This window comes from Macaca nemestrina, chromosome 10 (genome assembly GCF_043159975.1).
Source record: "Macaca nemestrina isolate mMacNem1 chromosome 10, mMacNem.hap1, whole genome shotgun sequence".
In the NCBI taxonomy this organism is placed as follows: domain Eukaryota; kingdom Metazoa; phylum Chordata; class Mammalia; order Primates; family Cercopithecidae; genus Macaca; species Macaca nemestrina.
Genome location: NC_092134.1, coordinates 9,703,861 through 9,722,038, shown reverse-complemented (window position 1 = coordinate 9,722,038; position 18,178 = coordinate 9,703,861). Strand labels below are relative to the sequence as shown.

The 18,178-nt window shown below is 45.5% G+C and overlaps 1 protein-coding gene across 5 annotated transcripts in view; it reads right to left on the bottom strand.

The window, feature by feature from the left end:
• The window catches only part of LOC105495454 (strawberry notch homolog 1), an 84,390-nt gene that overhangs the window by 43,589 nt on the left and 22,623 nt on the right, over positions 1-18,178 (bottom strand). For 3 of the 5 annotated variants that reach the window (XM_071070854.1, XM_071070855.1, XM_071070857.1), the window contains 5 exons: positions 17,192-17,504; positions 11,883-11,983; positions 6,575-6,671; positions 3,619-3,779; positions 255-388 (listed from right to left, as the gene is read on the bottom strand). In XM_071070854.1, coding sequence (XP_070926955.1) covers positions 255-388; positions 3,619-3,779; positions 6,575-6,671; positions 11,883-11,983; positions 17,192-17,504 — 806 coding nt within the window. The remainder of the gene's footprint in view (positions 1-254; positions 389-3,618; positions 3,780-6,574; positions 6,672-11,882; positions 11,984-17,191; positions 17,505-18,178) is intronic. The other 2 variants (XM_071070856.1, XM_071070858.1) reach the window with 1 other exon arrangement.

The following is an 18,178-nucleotide window of genomic DNA, read 5'->3' as shown; positions in this document are numbered from 1 at the left end:
TGTCTCACTGTCACCCAGGCTGGAGTGCAGTGGCAAGATCTCGGCTCACTGCAAACTCTGCCTCCCGGATTCACGCCATTCTCCTGCCTCAGCCTCCTGAGGAGCTGGGACTACAGGCACCAACCACGACGCTTGGCTAATTTTTTGTATTTTTAGTAGAGATGGAGTTTCATCGTTGTTAGCCAGGATGGTCTCCATCTCCTGACCTTGTGATCGGCCACGCCCAGCCCAGAGGTAAGTTTTTAAACACTTACCACAATGCTCGTTTTCTACTCAACAAATAATTTTCATAGATGATTCCTGCTATCGTCCTTCCTTTTCCTACACCAGCACCATCACCTATTAAGAAGCCAGCACGATCTCCATTAGGTAGGAAAGTTTCATGTTGCTGAAAAACAAAAAGCTGGTAATTAATATAATCCTTCAGATATTTTGGTGATCAATCTTTCATACACTGTTTTTAGGAATAGAAGTATATTGATGTTATCTGTTTTTTGTTTCGTATGTATATTTTGTGACTTTGTTTTTACATAAATTTCATACAGTTTTGGATTTTTTTTTTTTTTTTGAGACGGAGTCGTGCTCTGTCGCCCAGGCTGGAGTGCAGTGGCGCAATCTCGGCTCACTGCAAGCTCCGCCTCCCGGGTTCACGCCATTCTCCTGCCTCAGCCGCCTGAGTAGCTGGGGCTACAGGCACCCGCCACCACGCCCGGCTAATTTTTTGTATTTTTAGTAGAGACGGGGTTTCACCACGTTAGCTAGGATGGTCTCGATCTCCTGACCTCGTGATCCGCCCGCCTCAGCCTCCCAAAGTGCTGGGATTACAGGCGTGAGCCACCACGCCCGGCCAAATTTCAAAGTTTTGGCTTTTAATGTGGATACTTTCTTTTTTCTTTTCTTTTTTTGAGATGAAGTCTCGCTATGTCACGAGGCTGAAGTGCAATGGCATAATCTTGGCTCACCGCAACCTACGACTCCCTCCTGAAGCTATTTTGCTGCCTCAGCCTCCCGAGTATCTGGGATGACAGGTAGGCGCCACCACATGCAGTTAATTTTTTGTATCTTTAGTAGATGGGTTTCACTGTGTTGACCAGGATGGTCTCGATTTCCTGACCTCATGATGCGCACGCCTCGGCCTCCCAAAGTGCTGGGATTACAAGCGTGAGCCACCACGCTCAGCTTAATGTGGATACTTTCTACATATTTACTGTATATTATTTCCTGCTACTCTCCCATGCATCAGGTAACTAAAGTTAACCAACTGGTGAGCCCGCCTACTCCCCTCATCAACACTTGCAGAATCAAATAGAAAGTTTGTTTTTTGGAGGCAGAGTTTCGCTCTTGTTGCCCAGGCTGGAGTGCAATGGCACAATTTCGGCTCACCGCAACCTCCGCCTCCTGAGTTCAAGCGATTCTCCTGCCTCAGCCTCCCAAGTAGCTGGGATTACAGGTGTGTGCCACCACGCATGGCTAGTTTTGTATTTTAAGTAGAGACGGGGTTTCACCATGTTGGCCAGGCTGTTCTCAAACTCCTGACCCACCCGCCTCAGCCTTCCAAAGTGCTGGGATTATAGGCGTGAGCCACCACACCCGGCCAGTGGTTTGTTTGTTTGTTTTTGAGACAGTCTCAGCTCACTGCAACCTCCACATCCTGGATTTAAGCGACTCTCCTTAGGTTCCCGAGTAGCTGGGATTACAGGTGTGCACCACCATGCCTGGCTAATTTTTGTATTTTTGGTAGAGACAGGGTTTCACCACGCTGGCCAGGCTGGTCTCAAACTCCTGACCTCAGGATGACCCAACTGACTCGGCCTCCCAAACTGCTGGGACTGGGCCAGGCACCGTGGCTCACGCCTGTAATCCCAGCACTTTGGGAGGCTGAGGTGGGTGGATCATGAGGTCAGGAAATCGAGACCATCCTGGCTAACATGGTGAAACCCCATCTCCACTAAAAGTAGAAAAAATTAGCCAGGTGTGCGAGGCGGAGGCTTCAGTGAGCCTAGATTGCACCACTGCACTCCAGCCTGGGTGACACAGCGAGACTCCGTCTCAAAAAAAAAAAAAAAAAAAAAAAAAAAGCTGGGATTACAGGCGTGAGCCACCACGCCCAGCCAAATTAAAAGTTTTGTATCACACAAAATATGGAGGATAAATGGCTATTTTGGTCATTACTTATTTTACAGATATGGAATATGACTGAAATCACTTCAAGACAACTGTTTACCTCACATCATTTTAAAAGCCCACACAACACCCCACAGTCCAATAATATCACAGTTTATGCAATCACCCCCCAACAATGTGGATGCTCAAATCTTTTCCAGCTGGGGGGACCAAAGGTACAACAAATATCATTCTGCATATGTTCTTTTGTTTTTTTTTTTTTTTTTTTTTGAGACGGAGTCTCGCTCTGTCACCCAGACTGGAGTGCTGTGGCCGGATCTCAGCTCACTGCAAGCTCCGCCTCCCGGGTTCACGCCATTCTCCTGCCTCAGCCTCCCGAGTAGCTGGGACTACAGGCGCCCGCCACCTCAACCGGCTAGTTTTTTATATTTTTTAGTAGAGACAGGGTTTCACCGTGTTAGCCAGGATGGTCTCGATCTCCTGACCTCGTGATCCGCCCGTCTCGGCCTCCCAAAGTGCTGGGATTACAGGCTTGAGCCACCGCGCCCGGCCATTCTGCATATGTTCTTATCTACAGTTCTAGGGAACACACTCCTAGGAATGGGTATATATACACACACACACATATACATATATGTAATTTTTTTTTTTTTTTTTTTGAGACAGGGTCTTGTTCCCATCACCCAGGCTAGAGTGACAAGATCACAGCTTATTGCAGCCTCGACTTCCCTGGCTGAGGTGATTCCCCTACCTCAGCCTCCCAAGAAACTGGGACTATAGGCGCATGCCACTACACTCAGCTAATTTTTTGTATTTTTAGTAGACATGATGTTTCACCATGTTACCCAGACTGGTCCTGAACTCCTGCGCTCAAGCACCCAGCTCAGCCTCCCAAAGTGCTGGGATTGCAGAAATGAGCCACTGCGCCTGGTCGATATACTTTCTTTTTTTTTTTTTTTTTGAGACAGAGTCTCACTCTGTTGCCTAGGCTGGAGTGCTGTGGCGCCATCTCAGCTCACTGCAAGCTCCGCCTCCAAGGTTCAAGCCATTCTCCTGCCTCAGCCTCCCGAGTAGCTGGGACTACAGGCGCCCGCCACCACGTCCTGCTAATTTTTTTGTATTTTTAGTAGAGACGGGGTTTCACTGTGTTAGCCAGGATGGTCTCGTCTCCTGACCTCGTGATCCGCCCGCCTCGGCCTCACAAAGTGCTGGGATTACAGGCGTAAGCCACCGTGCCCGGCCCATATTTTTAATTTTAATAGATACTCTCAGTAAATTCCAAGAAAGTTATAACATTTGCCATTTCCACTGGAAATGCACTACCTGTATCTCTTCTACACTTCTAAATTTAATTTTCCAACACACTAAACTTTCATAAAAATCACATTTACAGGGTTTTCATACAAGGAAAAGTTACCTTTAGATTGAAACAACTATGTTATATGGAATAGGATAAAATAATTATTGTATTAATTATGAAATATTACTGCTTACCTGGGCTGCATATGTAATTGCCTCAAGCTGCAATGCTGATAACCAGCCATTATCAATGGTTTCCTCAGAAATGGATGTTTTGTACCAAACATCAGGAGGAGTAACACTGGATAAAGAGCTAGTTTCCACTACAGCATCCGGATGACGCAAGCCAATTTTTACTAAACAAAAATGTAAAAACAAAATATTTTAATTATTCTAAGTAATAACATTTCTAGTTTCTTTTTTTTTTTTGAGATGGAGTCTCCCTGTGTCTCTCAGGCTGGAGTGCAGTCGCGTGATCTCGGCTCACTGCAAGCTCCGCCTCCCGGGTTCACGCCATTCTCCCGCCTCAGCCTCCCAAGTAGCTGAGACTACAGGCGCTCGCCACCACGCCCGGCTAGTTTTTTGTATTTTTAGTAGAGACGGGGTTTCACCATGTTAGCCAGGATAGTCTCGATCTCCTGACCTCGTGATCCACCCGCCTCGGCCTCCCAAAGTGCTGGGATTACAGGCTTGAGCCACCGCGCCCGGCCTCTAGTTTCATTATAAGATATTTTATTGTTTTTCTTATGACAAAGAAAATAAAAAGTATTCACTCTGGGCTTCTATAAAAAGTCACTGACGATAAAGTAGTATCTATATTTGACTAAAATAATTTATCAACTACATATGGTTAAAATAGAGATTTGGGCCAGGTGGGTGGCTCACACGTGTAATCCTAGCACTTTAGGAGGCCGAGGGATCACATGAGGTCAGGCGTTCAAGACCAGCCTGGCCAACATAGCAAAACCCTGTCTCTACTAAAAATACAAAAATTAGCTGGGCATGTTGGCACACGCCTGTAATTCCAGCTACTCAGGAGGCTGAGGAACGAGAATTGCTTGAACCCAGGAGACGGAGGTTGCAATGAGCCAAGACTGCGCCACTGCACTCCAGCCTGAGTGGAGTGAGCCTCTGTCTCAAAAAATAAATAAATAAACTTAAATAATAAATAAAATAAAATAGAGATTTGCTGATTAAAAAAGATCTAAAAAAACACCAACTTGGTTCATACCAGCAGGCTCTCTAGCAGTAACAGAACATAATGCCAGATTAAGGAGTTCTGTTACTTCAGTCCCTCACTCAGTAAAACAAAAGTTTGCAATATAATTATACTTTGAGGCTAGGCACGAAGGCTCATGCTTATAATCTCAGCACTTTGGGAGGCCAAAGCAGGAGTATCATTTGAGGCCAAGAGTTTAAGACCAGCCTCCCCAACATATTGAGACCTTCATCTCTACAATTAAAATCCAAAAATTAGCTGGGCATGGTGGTGGGACTTGTGGTCTGAGCTACTCAGGAGGCTGAGGCGGGAAGATTGCTTGAGCCTCGAAGGCTGAGGCTGCAGTGAGCTAAGATTGCGCCACTGCCTGGCTGGGTGTGGTGGCTCACGTCTGTAAACCCAGCACTTTGGGAAGCCAAGGTGGGTGGATCTCCTGAGGTCAGGCATTCGAGACCAGCCTGGCCAACATGGTGAAACCCCATCTCTACTAAAAATACAAAAATCAGCCAGGTATGGTGGTGCATGCCTGTAATCCTAGCTACTCAGGAGACTGAGGAATGAGAATTGCTTGAATCCAGGAGGGATCCTGGGAGGCAGAGGTTGCAGTGAGGCAAGAGCATGCCACTGCACTCCAGACTGAGTAAAAAGCCAGACCCCACCTTAAAAACAATAATATATTTTACTTTGAAACGTATTTGAAAGACAAACTTGGCTATAAAATTAAACAACCAAGTCCCCAAAATGTACAACATGAATACATTAAAATAATGATCAGGGAACTTTTTCTGTGAAGGGTCTGAGAATGATTTTGCCATTTTAGGCCATCCTGTCTCTTGTACAACTACTTAACATTGCTGTTGTAGTGTCAACGCAGCCATAGATAATATGTAAACCAATAATCATGCCTGTTACGATAAAACTTTATTTACTATAAAAGAGGGATTGGTCCAGATTGAGTTTGCTGCCCTCTGGATTAAAGGGCCATAAACTCTTTCAATCCTTTTGCAAAATGATTATTGGAATAAAAAGAAGTTCAGATAGGACCCCTAAAATTCATTATAGGTGACCAGAAAAGGATGGAATCTTGGATTCTATGAGTAGTTCATAAAAAGAGAATTGTAGATCAATTCAAATGGTATTATTAGTGGCTTTTTATAGAAACCAAGACTACACGAAAGACAAATTCTAGACACAGATTTGTTTCCTATAATGAAAAAGTGAAAATTTTATGCAAATACTAAAAACCTAATTTTCAACTTCATATAGTGGCTGCTAAAAAAAAAAGAATCATGGTTATACAAAAGGGAGAAACAAAGTTAATTAAAAACTATGGAATTCAAATAGCACAATTATTTTTATAATTTCAATGTTTTAACAATTTTAGACAAGTTGTATTAAATATGTATCTTAGCTTTATGTATCTTTACAATTACCTTTGATTTTTATAATCACTACTCCTACGAACAAAATTAACTTAAATTAAAATCCAAGCTTCTTTAGTTTTGGTTTTAAGACTCTGACCTAAAAAGATTCTAAATTTATATGGAAAAAAACAAAACAGGCCGGGTGCGCTGGCTCACGCCTGTAATCCCAGCACTTTGGGAGGCCGAGGCGGGTGGATCACAAGGTCAGGAGATCGAGACCACGGTGAAACCCCGTCTCTACTAAAAATACAAAAAATTAGCCGGGCGCGGTGGCGGGCGCCTGTAGTCCCAGCTACTCAGGAGGCTGAGGCAGGAGAATGGCGTAAACCCAGGAGGCGGAGCTTGCAGTGAGCCGAGATTGCGCCACTGCACTCCAGCCTGGGCGACAGAGCGAGACTCCGTCTCAAAAAAAAAAAAAAACAAAAAAAAAAACCAAACAAAACAAAAAGCAGCAAAGAAACCACAGTAAAACTTTGACATAAGTAACTGACAAATCCCGAAGACATACATTTTATTGGCATGTATTCTGCATATGTTTCTGCATGACCCATTTCTTCTTCGTCTTCTTCCTCTGGTTCATCATCTTCTTTTACAACAGGAACCTTCTGTAACACAGAAAGAGTACAATCAATCAAATCCAGGGACCAGATGCCCAGCCAACACACAGAAAAACTCTCTTGTAGGAACACCTACGATTTTCCATCATGGAAACATGACCCGCCACCTTAATACTCCCTAAAATCTGGGCCACACTTTGTGGCTTTCCTGCTTCTCCAATAATAAGCACAGACAACGAGGACCTACTCTATCTCTTACCCACAAATGGGTCACCACAAGACTCCATGTCCTTCTGGCCACCATCATGTCAAGCTGCTTTCCCCTTCAATTCTGCCTACCATCCCTCCTTGATGCCCAGAACTCTCTCTGCACTCAGACTTCACCTTCAGTCTAGTTCCAGGAGAAAGAGCAAGCAGTGTGCCTGGCTCTTCCTAGTGCAGAACTGGAGTGAACCCTAGCAAAGGTGGATGGGCTCCAAAGGACCCTGCATCACCACAAGCAGGACCTCTCAGTCTCATATCCCACCTTCTTCTCAGTTCACTTCTATTTGTCTGCTTTCTCGCATATCCTAAAACCAAAACCCCAGAAGACTGGAGTTTATTTTAAAGGCTCTTATGAAGAACAGAAAAATTTACTTCAGACTTCTGTGTCGCCACAGGTGCAATCATGATCATATATAAGATGGCCATATAATTTATTCTCCAAACCCTGGCACATTTGAGTTGGGGAGCTACTGAGGATTACACTGAGAAAACAGAAGGAAACCCAGACTGTCCTCGGCAAACCAAGTGAATGGTCACCACTGTTATGCTTCCCGATTCTTCCTCTACAGGATCATAAAGGAATAAAGGAAGATCCGGAACAAGCCACTTTTCATTACCAGTACAATCCTTAGGCAATTGTTTATCAGCATGCACTTGTCCAGGGAAGAATATAAAGAAACTGTTGGGAAACTCAGTATGCCAAGGGAAGAGGAGAACAAAAACCTACAGGTTAAGACAAATTAAGGCAAGATCAAGACAGCATTAAAAGTTAAGGACAGGCTCTTTTTTCATTTACCTCAGAATCTAGAGCAGAATATGGTTGCAAATAGATAATAAATGTGAAATGGAAAAGAGGTGAGACATAACCATCCAATCAACATTAACCTATGGAGTCTTTAGATAAAATCTAAGAACTTGGAATGTTCTCAGAAATTATGCTAAAATAAAACTCAATTTCAGAAATTTGAGGCAAAATAGGACTGGCCAAAGGAATAGATTTGAATCCCAATTCTGCTGTTATAACTGTGTAGTCTGTTTTTAATTTAGGCAAATTACCTAAATTCTGGGTCCTCTCCACCCCAACCATCTAACCCTGTCCTCGCTTATAAAATAGAAATGTATTCTATGCTAAGATAAACGGCCTCCTTTCTCCCTCCATCCTTTATTCTTCTACCTAGAGTTTTTTAAAATCATCATAAAATTGATGATAACTGAATAACTGAAGGATAAGTTGGTAATACTGAAGGACCACTATATCCAGGGAACAAACAAACACCTTGAAGCCAGGTGCATGTGAGATGGCAACTGACATCAAATTCAGGTCAAACAGATAACTCAGATGAGGGAGACCACGGTACCTGGGAAATCTTTGCCCGGGCATGGTGGCTCACGCCTGTAATCCCCGCACTTGGGCGGCAGAGGCGGGCGGATCACCTGAGGTCAGGAGTTCAAGACCAGCCTGGCCAACATGGCAAAACCCCATCTCTACTAAAACATAAGGGCCAGGCGGTGCCTCACGCCTGAAATCTCAGCACTTTAGGAGGCCGAGGCGAGTGAATCACAAGGTCAGGAATTTAAGACCAGCCTGGCCAACATGGTGAAACCCTGTCTCTACTAAAATATCCAAAAAAAAAAAATTAGCAGGGCGTAGTGGCAGGCGCCTGTAATCCCAGCTACTTGGGAGGCTGAGGCAGAGAACTGCTTGAACCCGGGAAGCGGAGGATGCAGCGAGCCAGGACTGCACCAATGCACTCCAGCCTGTGTGATAAGAGTGAGACTCCATCTAAAAATAAATACATAAATAAAATAAAAAATACAAAAATTATCTGGGTATGGCAGGGAGGAAGTAGGGGGGCTGCCTGTAATCCCAGCTGCTCAGGAGGCTGAGGCAGGACAATCACTTGAACCTGGGAGGCAGAGGTTGCAGTGAGCTGAGATCGTGCCACTGCCCTCCAGCCTGGGTGACACAGCAAGACACCATCTTAAAACACACACACGGCCGGGCGCGGTGTCTCAAGCCTGTAATCCCAGCACTTTGGGAGGCCGAGACGGGCGGATCACGAGGTCAGGAGATTGAGACCATCCTGGCTAACACGGTGAAACCCCGTCTCTACTAAAAAATACAGAAAACTAGCCGGGCGCGGTGGCGGGCGCCTGTAGTCCCAACTACTCGGGAGGCTGAGGCAGGAGAACGGCGTGAACCCGGGAGGCGGAGCTTGCAGTGAGCTGAGATCTGGCCACTGCACTCCAGCCTGGGCGGCAGAGTGAGACTCCGTCTCAAAAAAAAAACCACACACACACACACACACACACACAAACACACACATATTTGTCGACTAGTTTGGTTCATGGGCTATCAGTCTGCAGTCTCTCTGAGATGTTACTTAACTGCTAGGCCAATAAAAAACTTATAGCATATAATGGACTGAAATGGAAATGATGAGAACCACATAAAACATTTCTTGAAGAAATATGCATTCTTAGTTTCCAAAAATCACCTTCCAAGTGCTGTTGGTAGACAATCACTAAGTAAACTGGGTACTGCCAGTGGCACTATTGTTCTCCTGGTCCCCATTCAAAACCTCAGCTACAGTGTGCTGTATTGTCTCCAATTCCATATTCCAGAACCAAGTTCCAAAATTATTTTGGTATCGTTATTGTACAGTCATCTCTTTTTTCCCTTTCCCCTCTCCCTTTTCCAATCCCCTCTGCGAGGTCTCTAGTACACCCCTTTTTACTTCCCCTTTACGTTAACCAACTTTCCAACATATCTCTTTTGCCTTCTCCTACTCATCCCGAATCTGTCTTCCCTATCCCCTTACTGAGTCTGCACCCCAACTTCTCTCAAATCACTAACATCTCTACGGCTCAGTGGTGCTAGACTAAGTCCAAAGTCCTTCAAACTCAATTCCGCACAGGGCTCCTTGGCCTCCCAGCACTTTGAGAGGCTGAGATGGAGGGACCACTTGAGGTCAGGCATTCGAGACCAGTCTGGCTAATGTGGTAAAACCCTGTCTCTACTAAAAATACAAAAATTAGCCAGGCCTGGTGGCGGGCATCTGTAATCCCAGCTACTCAGGAGGCTGAGGCAGAAGAATCGCTTGAATCTGGGAGGCGGAGGTTGCAGTGAGCCAAGATCACACCACTACACTCCAGCCTGGGCAACAGAGCAAGACTCTATCTCAAAACAAATCAAAACAAACAACAACAACAACAACAAAAAACCTCAATTCAGGACCCTCCATGGAGCCCAGACCGACTTTTCCCATTTCTTTCTACAAGCTAAGCTTCCTGGCTTATTTTCACCAAAGCACATAGTCACTACCTCCTCTGTGCCTATTAATCCTTTAGCTCCCTTCCTAAAATTCCACCTCAAAGACTCGTCATACTCAAAACCCAAGTTCCATTACTCCTCCATAAAGTCCACCAAGCCACTAGAGTTCATGAAGGTCACCTGTTCCTCCAAATTCTTAACCTTTATTGTGAGTACACTGTATCTTTTCATGTACTTTTCATTATTACTACTTAATCCAGATGGTTGTCAAATTTTGTTTATTGAAAGTAGAATCATGTAATAAATATACTTCGTGTAGAAACCTACTACATATTAACAATGTTATACATGGAGAATTTATTACATAAACGTATGGAATCAACTGAGCCAAAGCATACAGCGGTTTCTTTTTTTTTTTTGAGACGGAGTCTTGCTCCGTCGCTCGGGCTGGAGTGCAGTGGCTCGGTCTTGGCTCACTGCATGCTCCGCCTTCCGGGTTCACGCCATTCTCCTGCTTCAGCCTCCCGAGTAGCTGGGACAACAGGCACCCGCCACCACGCCTAGCTAATTTTTTTTGTATTTTTTTAGTAGAGATGGGGTTTCACCATGTTAGCCAGGATGGTCTTGATCTCCTGACCTCATGATGCGCCTGCCTCGGCCTCCCAAAGTGCTGGGATTACAGGCGTGAGCCACCGTGCCCAGCCGAGCATTTTCAAAATGTTAAGAATTATAGACCGGGCGCGGTGGCTCAAGCCTGTAGTCCCAGCACTTTCGGAGGCCGTGACAGGCACATCACGAAGTCTGGAGATCGAGACCATCCTGGCTAACACGGTGAAACCCCGTCTCTACTAAAAAATACAAAAAAATAGCCGGGCGAGGTGGCGGGCGCCTGTAGTCCCAGCTACTCGGGAGGCTGAGGCAGGAGAATGGCGTAAACCCGGGAGGCGGAGCTTGCAATGAGCTGAGATCCGGCCACTGCACTCCAGCCTGGGCAACAGAGCCAGACTCCATCTCATAAAAAAAAAAAAAAAAAAAAAAAAATTATAACCAGGTCAAGTGCAGTGGCTCACGCCTGTAATCTCAGCACATTCGGAGGCTGAGGCGGGCGGATAACCTGAGGTCAGGAGTTCGAGACCACCTGGTCAACATAGTGAGACCCCATTTCTACCAAAAACACAAAAATTAGCCAGGCGTGGTGGCACACGCCTGTAATCCCAGCTACTCGAAAGGCTGAGGTGGGAGAATCGCTTGAACCTGGGAGGCGGAGGTTGCAGTGAGCCAAGACAGCACCACTGCACTCCAGCCTGTGCGATAAGAATGAGATTCTGTCTCAAAAAAAAAGAATTACAGATACCACATCATTATATGATCTGTCAGTGCATTATGAGCTATCTATTCAAGTTCGATCCTAAAATGAACAGTTATCAATTACTTTTGGTTAACCCCACATTGTCTTTTTGTCTGCTCAGATGAGATTTTTAACAATAAGATATCAGTACTGCGTGTCAGTGCCACACTCCATCAAATCTGCAAGTTTTAACCACCCTGGTTAGTATCTATATTATGCCAGCAAGGTTTAAGTGCAGCCATTAGTTTCCACGCCTGTATAGCTTCTCCCCAACCCAAAAACAGCTTTCTGAGGGTTGTTCCATATAGAACACTTTTAGTTGAGTACACTCTCATACTACACAAAAATAAAGACACAGGTATTTGAAACTCACCATGGTTGGGGAAAAACTCCTCATTTTCACGTCGTTTATCCACATTCTAGCTCCTTCTTTATTAGCAGATTCTTTCTTTACTGTACCATTGCTTACATCAGCTAAGGAGGAAAAAGTCAATTTACATTTAGAAGAAAATTCTGAACTTATTTTCCCATTATTTAAAAATCCAAAAGTTTAAGGCCGGTGCAGCGGCTCACGCCTGTAATCCCAGCACTTTGGGACACTGAGGCGGGTGGATAACAAGGTCAAGAGTTCAAGACCAGCCTGGCGAAAATAGTGAAACCCACTCTCTACTAAAAATACAGAAACAAGCTGGGCGTGGTGGCGCGTGCCTGTAGTCCTAGCTACTCAGGAGGCTGAGGCAGGAGAATGGCGTGAACCCAGGAGGCAGAGCTTGCAGTGAGCTGAGATAGCGCCACTGGACTCTAGCCTGGGTGACAAAGCGAGACTCCATCTCAAAAAAAAAAAAAAAAGGGGGGGCTAGGAGAAGTGGCTCACGCCTGTAATCCCAGCACTTTGGGAGGCCGAGGTGGTGGATCACCTGAGGTTGGGAGTTCAAGACCAGCCTGACCAACATGGAGAAACCCCGTCTCTACTAAAAATACAAAATTAGCCAGGCATGGTGGCACATGCTCATAATCCCAGCTACTCGGGAGGCTGAGGCACAGAACTGCTTGAACTCGGGAGGTGGAGGCTGCAGTGAGCAGGAGATTGCACCACTGTACTCCAGTCTGGGCAACAAGAGCAAAACTCTGTCTCAAAAAATTAATAATCAAATAAATATTAAAAAATCAAAACACAAAAAAAAATTAGCCGGGCGTGGTGGCAGGCGCCTGTAGTCCCAGCTACTCAGGAGGCTGAGGCAGAAGAATGGCGTGAAACTATGAGGCAGAGCCTGCACTGAGCCGAGATCACGCCACAGCACTCCAGCCTGGATGACAGAGCAAGACTCCATCTCAAAAAAAGAAAGAAGGCCGGGCGCGGTGGCTCAAGCCTGTAATCCCAGCACTTTGGGAGGCCGAGGCGGGCGGATCACAAGGTCAGGAGATCGAGACCACAGTGAAACCCCGTCTCTACTAAAAATACAAAAAATTAGCCGGGCGCGGTGGCGGGCGCCTGTAGTCCCAGCTACTCAGGAGGCTGAGGCAGGAGAATGGCGGGAACCCGGGAGGCGGAGCTTGCAGTGAGCCGAGATCGCGCCACTGCACTTCAGCCTGGGCAACAGCGTGAGACTCCCGTCTCAAAAAAAAAAAAAAAAAAAAAAAAAAGAAAGAAAAGAAAACCAAAGAAACCCAAAACCTGGGATTATCACCCAAAAGGAGTCAATTTCATGTGATCTGGTGGTTCTTGCTAATTTTCTTTTTTTTTTTTTTTTTTTGAGACAGAGTCTCGCTATGTCGCCCAGGCTGGAGTGCAGTGGCATGATCTCGGCTCACTGCAAGCTCCGCCTCCCGGGTTCACGCCATTCTCCCGCCTCAGACTCCCAAGTAGCTGGGACTACAGGCGCCTACCACCACGCCCGGCTAATTTTTTTTGTATTTTTAGTAGAGACGGGGTTTCACCATGTTAGCCAGGATAGTCTCCATCTCCTGACCTCGTGATCCACCCGCCTCAGCCTCCCAAAGTGCTGGGATTACAGGCTTGAGCCACCGCGCCCGCCGGTTCTTGCTAATTTTCAAGGCAAAACAATTATTTCTAGAAGAAGAAAAATCAATTTTGGAACTCCTTACTTTCCTCCTGCTCCCAGAGTAAAGATCCAAACAATGAACTTTCTTCTTCTATACCACTGGTTTTCAAACTCTTTTAAATATAGCAATAAAATCTCAAAATCCACTTATCAATCATCAGAGCTGCTTGACTGAATAGGGGTGGGGATATCCAGTCCAGAACCCCTGGAACCACCCTTCAGCCTCCAAGGATCCCTGAAGTCCTCACAGTACCGGGAATTCTTGAGATAGAGGTGTGGAAATCACTGCCTTTAGGGAAGAGAGTGCTAACACCAGGAGGGCTGATCAGCATTTCATCTATTCTAGCAAAAGATGAAGAGTATTTGGGAGGACTATCACTTGGACTCTAAAACGAGTACAACTAATTCAAGTATTCATGGGACAGGTGTGGTGGCTCATGCCTGTAATCCCAGAACTTTGGGAGGCCAAGGTGGGCTGATCACTTGAGGTCAGGAGTTCAAGACCAGCATGGCCAACGTGGTGAAACCCCGTCTCTACTAAAAATAGCCAGGCTTGGTGGCTCATGCCTGTAATCCCAGCTATTCGCGAGGCTGAAGCAGGAGAATCACTTTAACTCAAGAGGCAGAGGTTGGCCGGGCGCGGTGGCTCAAGCCTGTAATCCCAGCACTTTGGGAGGCCGAGACGGGTGGATCACGAGGTCAGCAGATCGAGACCATCCTGGCTAACCCGGTGAAACCCCATCTCTACTAAAAAATACAAAAAAAACTAGCCGGGCGAGGTGGCGGGCGCCTGTAGTCCCAGCTACTCGGGAGGCTGAGGCAGGAGAATGGCGTAAACCCGGGAGGTGGAGCTTGCAGTGAACTGAGATCCGGCCACGGCACTCCAGCCTGGTCGACATAGCGAGACTCCGTCTCAAAAAAAAAAAAAAAAAAAAAAAAGAGGCAGAGGTTACAGTGAGCCGATCATGTCATTGCACTCCAGCCTGGGCAATGGAATGAGACTCCGTCTCACAAAAAAAAATAAAAATAAAAATAAAGTATTAACAAAACAAGGAGACTAGAACAGAGATGGTATTTGGGGGCATGATTTGTTTATTATAATTGTGAAAGGGCCAGTGATCAGCTCCTAGTTTAAAGACCAGAGAAAGTGACAGGTTAGAAATCCAAAGGGGTAATAACCACCCAGAAAAGAGGTAGAACATGCAACACCCTTGCTTTCTGCAGTTCCATATTTTCAATGTTTTTCCCCTTCAGTAAAAAGAGGACCACCTCCTACAACAAAAAACTTTATCTTCAGCATTCACCTACCATCTTTTTTTTTTTTTTTTTGAGACAGAGTCTTGCTCTGTTGCCCAGGCGGGAGTACAGTGGCGCCATCTCAGCTCACTGCAACCTCTGCCTCCTGGGTTCAAGCAATTCCCTGCCTCAGCCTCCCAAGTAGCTGAGATTACAGACGCCTGTCACCATGCCCAGCTAATTTTTGTATTTTTAATAGAGACGGGGTTTCACCATCTTGGCCAGGCTGGTCTTGAACCCCTGACCTCATGATCCACCCACCTCGGGCTCCAAACATACTGGGATTACAGGCATGAGCCACCGTGCCCAGCCCATCTTTGTTTCTTAGTCCTGATCTAGCTTGACAGTTTTTCAGGCTTCCATACAAGGACAGTCTTGCTGTGCAGCCTTATAAATGCCTGCATTTGTCTTTTAAAAATCACTACCTTAAATATGGGAGAATTTACTGTACTAGGTATCTTGTTCAGCCAGCTCCAAATCCATCCTGTTTTCTGTTTTGGTCTCTAAATTCTTCCCTCACAATAGCATACATCCACTCCTTTAAGTTATTACGATGGCATATGCTGATGTGAGGAAGCCACTCATACAAGAAGCAGGCTTCCTCATTAAATCCAAAGACCCTAACGAGAAGCATCTTCCTCCAACTGTCGACCATCCCCAAATCCCTTGCAAGTGATTCCAGAAGCTGCCCTGCACCTCAGCCAGGTCAAGGTCACAGCGCTGCACTCCACAGCAGAAAATGGAATCAGCCCTAAGACAGCTAGAATGATTTCCCAACTTGCATCTCACTGCCAGGTTGCAGTCAGTTCAGGACAATGACCTTGAAAGGAAAACCAAAAAACAAAAACCAAAAAACAAAAAACTACAACCACAAGGACACAATGGTATGGACCCAAACATAAAAACCAGATGATCTGAAAAAAATATTTATTACATCTGTCACTTAAGACAAAGTTCTACATCTTCCTATCAACACTTATCGGCCGGGCGCGGTGGCTCAAGCCTGTAATCCCAGCACTTTGGGAGGCCGAGGCGGGCGGATCACAAGGTCAGGAGATCAAGACCACAGTGAAACCCCGTCTCTACTAAAAATACAAAAAATTAGCCGGGCGCGGTGGCGGGCGCCTGTAGTCCCAGCTACTCAGGAGGCTGAGGCAGAAGAATGGCGGGAACCCGGGAGGCGGAGCTTGCAGTGAGCCGAGATCGCGCCACTGCACTCCAGCCTGGGCAACAGCGTGAGACTCCGTCTCAAAAAAAAAAAAAAAAAAAAAAAAAAAAAAACACTTATCACCCATTCTTTTTTTTTTTTTTTTTTTTTTTGAGACGGAGTCTCGCTATGTCGCCCAGGCTGGAGTGCAGTGGCTGTATCTCAGTTCACTGCAAGCTCCGTCTCCCGGGTTTACACCATTCTCCTGCCTCAGCCTCCCGAGTAGCTAGGACTACAGGCACCCACCACCTCGCCCGGCTAGTTTTTTGTAGTTTTAGTAGAGATGGGGTTTCACTGTGTTCGCCAGGATGGTCTCGATCTCCTGACCTCGTGATCCACCCATCTCAGCCTCCCAAAGTGCTGGGATCACCCATTCTTTTAGAATGCTCTTAGCCCTCTATTTCAGAAAAACACAAGCAGGCCGGGCGTGGTAGCTCACGCTTGTAATCCCAACACCACTTTGGGAGGCTAAGGTGGGCAGACTGCCTGAGCTCAGGAGTTTGAGACCAACCTGGCCAACACAGTGAAACCCCATCTCCAGCAAAAATACAAAAATTAGCTGGGCGTGGTGGCATGCTCCTGTAATCCCAGCTACTCGGGAGGTGGAGGCAGGAGAATGGCCTGAACCCATGAGATGGAGGTTGCAGTGAGCGGAGACTGCACCACTGCACTCCAGTCTGAGTGACAGACTGAAAGTCCACCTCAAAAAAAGAAAAAAGAAATGTAGAATTGTGGGCTCTACTGAGAATCAGATTCTGCTTTCAAACAAGATCCACAGATGAGTCATAGGTAAATAAAGTGTATGATGCACTGATTTGTAAAGGATTAAGAAAGATGTTAACTGACTACCTATAATATATAAAATTGGTAAGATTTCATGTTGCTAATGTAGCCACCTGATAATCCCAGAAATTTCATTTCAAAGCTAAACATTCTACCCAAGACATCTAAACTTTTGCTTCCCTTGAATTGTTTTTAAGACTGTAAGTATGCAAAACAATGCAGATAAACACCCTTTAATGCCCAGTTCTTTAAAAACTCAAGCAAATGGTTTAACAAACACGCTGACATAGCTTACCAAAGGGAGAAAGCTGATACTATTGAAAACGGACTTACTAGCTGCTGTTGCTACTGGCTGAGCAATATTAGCAGGTGGCTTTAGTTTCATGAGTTCATTAAGACTATTATTTTTCAGTAGATCCTTCAGCTGAACTTGGTCTTTTGAAGGTGCACAAGTCATGGCATTTCGTACTGTTGGTGCTGAGACTGACGGGCGTGTGCTTGCAGTAGTCTGGATAAACTTAGTTAAAGTGATGGTTTGCCTGTTGGTTGTTACAGGTGGTGTTTTAGTCATTACAATGGTAGATCCCAAGGGTGGAAGATGATTTATTTGATTCAGCACAAATGTTGTAGTAGATGGAGGCTGCTGCTAGACAGAAAACGAAAAATAATACACCACTGAAAAATGCTTTATTCTCTAATGAAGCTTATATCCATAAACCTGGAAGAACAACTAAAAATCTAAAATGTACTTTTATCATTGCTTCTTTCTTTGAAACATAGTCTCATTCTGTCACCCAGGCTGAAGTGTGATCATAGCTCACTGCAGCCTTGCCCAAGCAGGTTCAAGTGATTCTTGCACCTCAACCTCTCATGTAGCTGGGACTACAGGTGCAAGCCACCATGCGTGGCAAATTTTTTTTAGAGGTAAGAGTCTCACTATGTTGCTCAGGTTGGTCTCAAACTCCTGGGCTCAAGCCATTATCCTACCTCAACCTCCTAAAGTGCTGGGATTACAGGCGTGAGCCACTGTGCCCAGTCTTGCCTAAATATTGGTACTTCATTTCTGATTTGATTAGCTACAAATTACCAAGTTAAAATGCACAACTTTGATGAAAAGAAGATATAGTAGTAATATAACCCTTTCTAAAACTGTCAGGGATGGCAAGCATAAAATAGAACTATCCCACACAAACTGAAAATAATACAACTAAGCCAGGCACAGTGGTGTGCACCTGCATTTCCAGCTCCTTGGGAGGGTGACACAGGAGGCTCACTTGATTTTAAGATCAGCCTTGGCAAAATAGCAAGACGCCCTCCCAC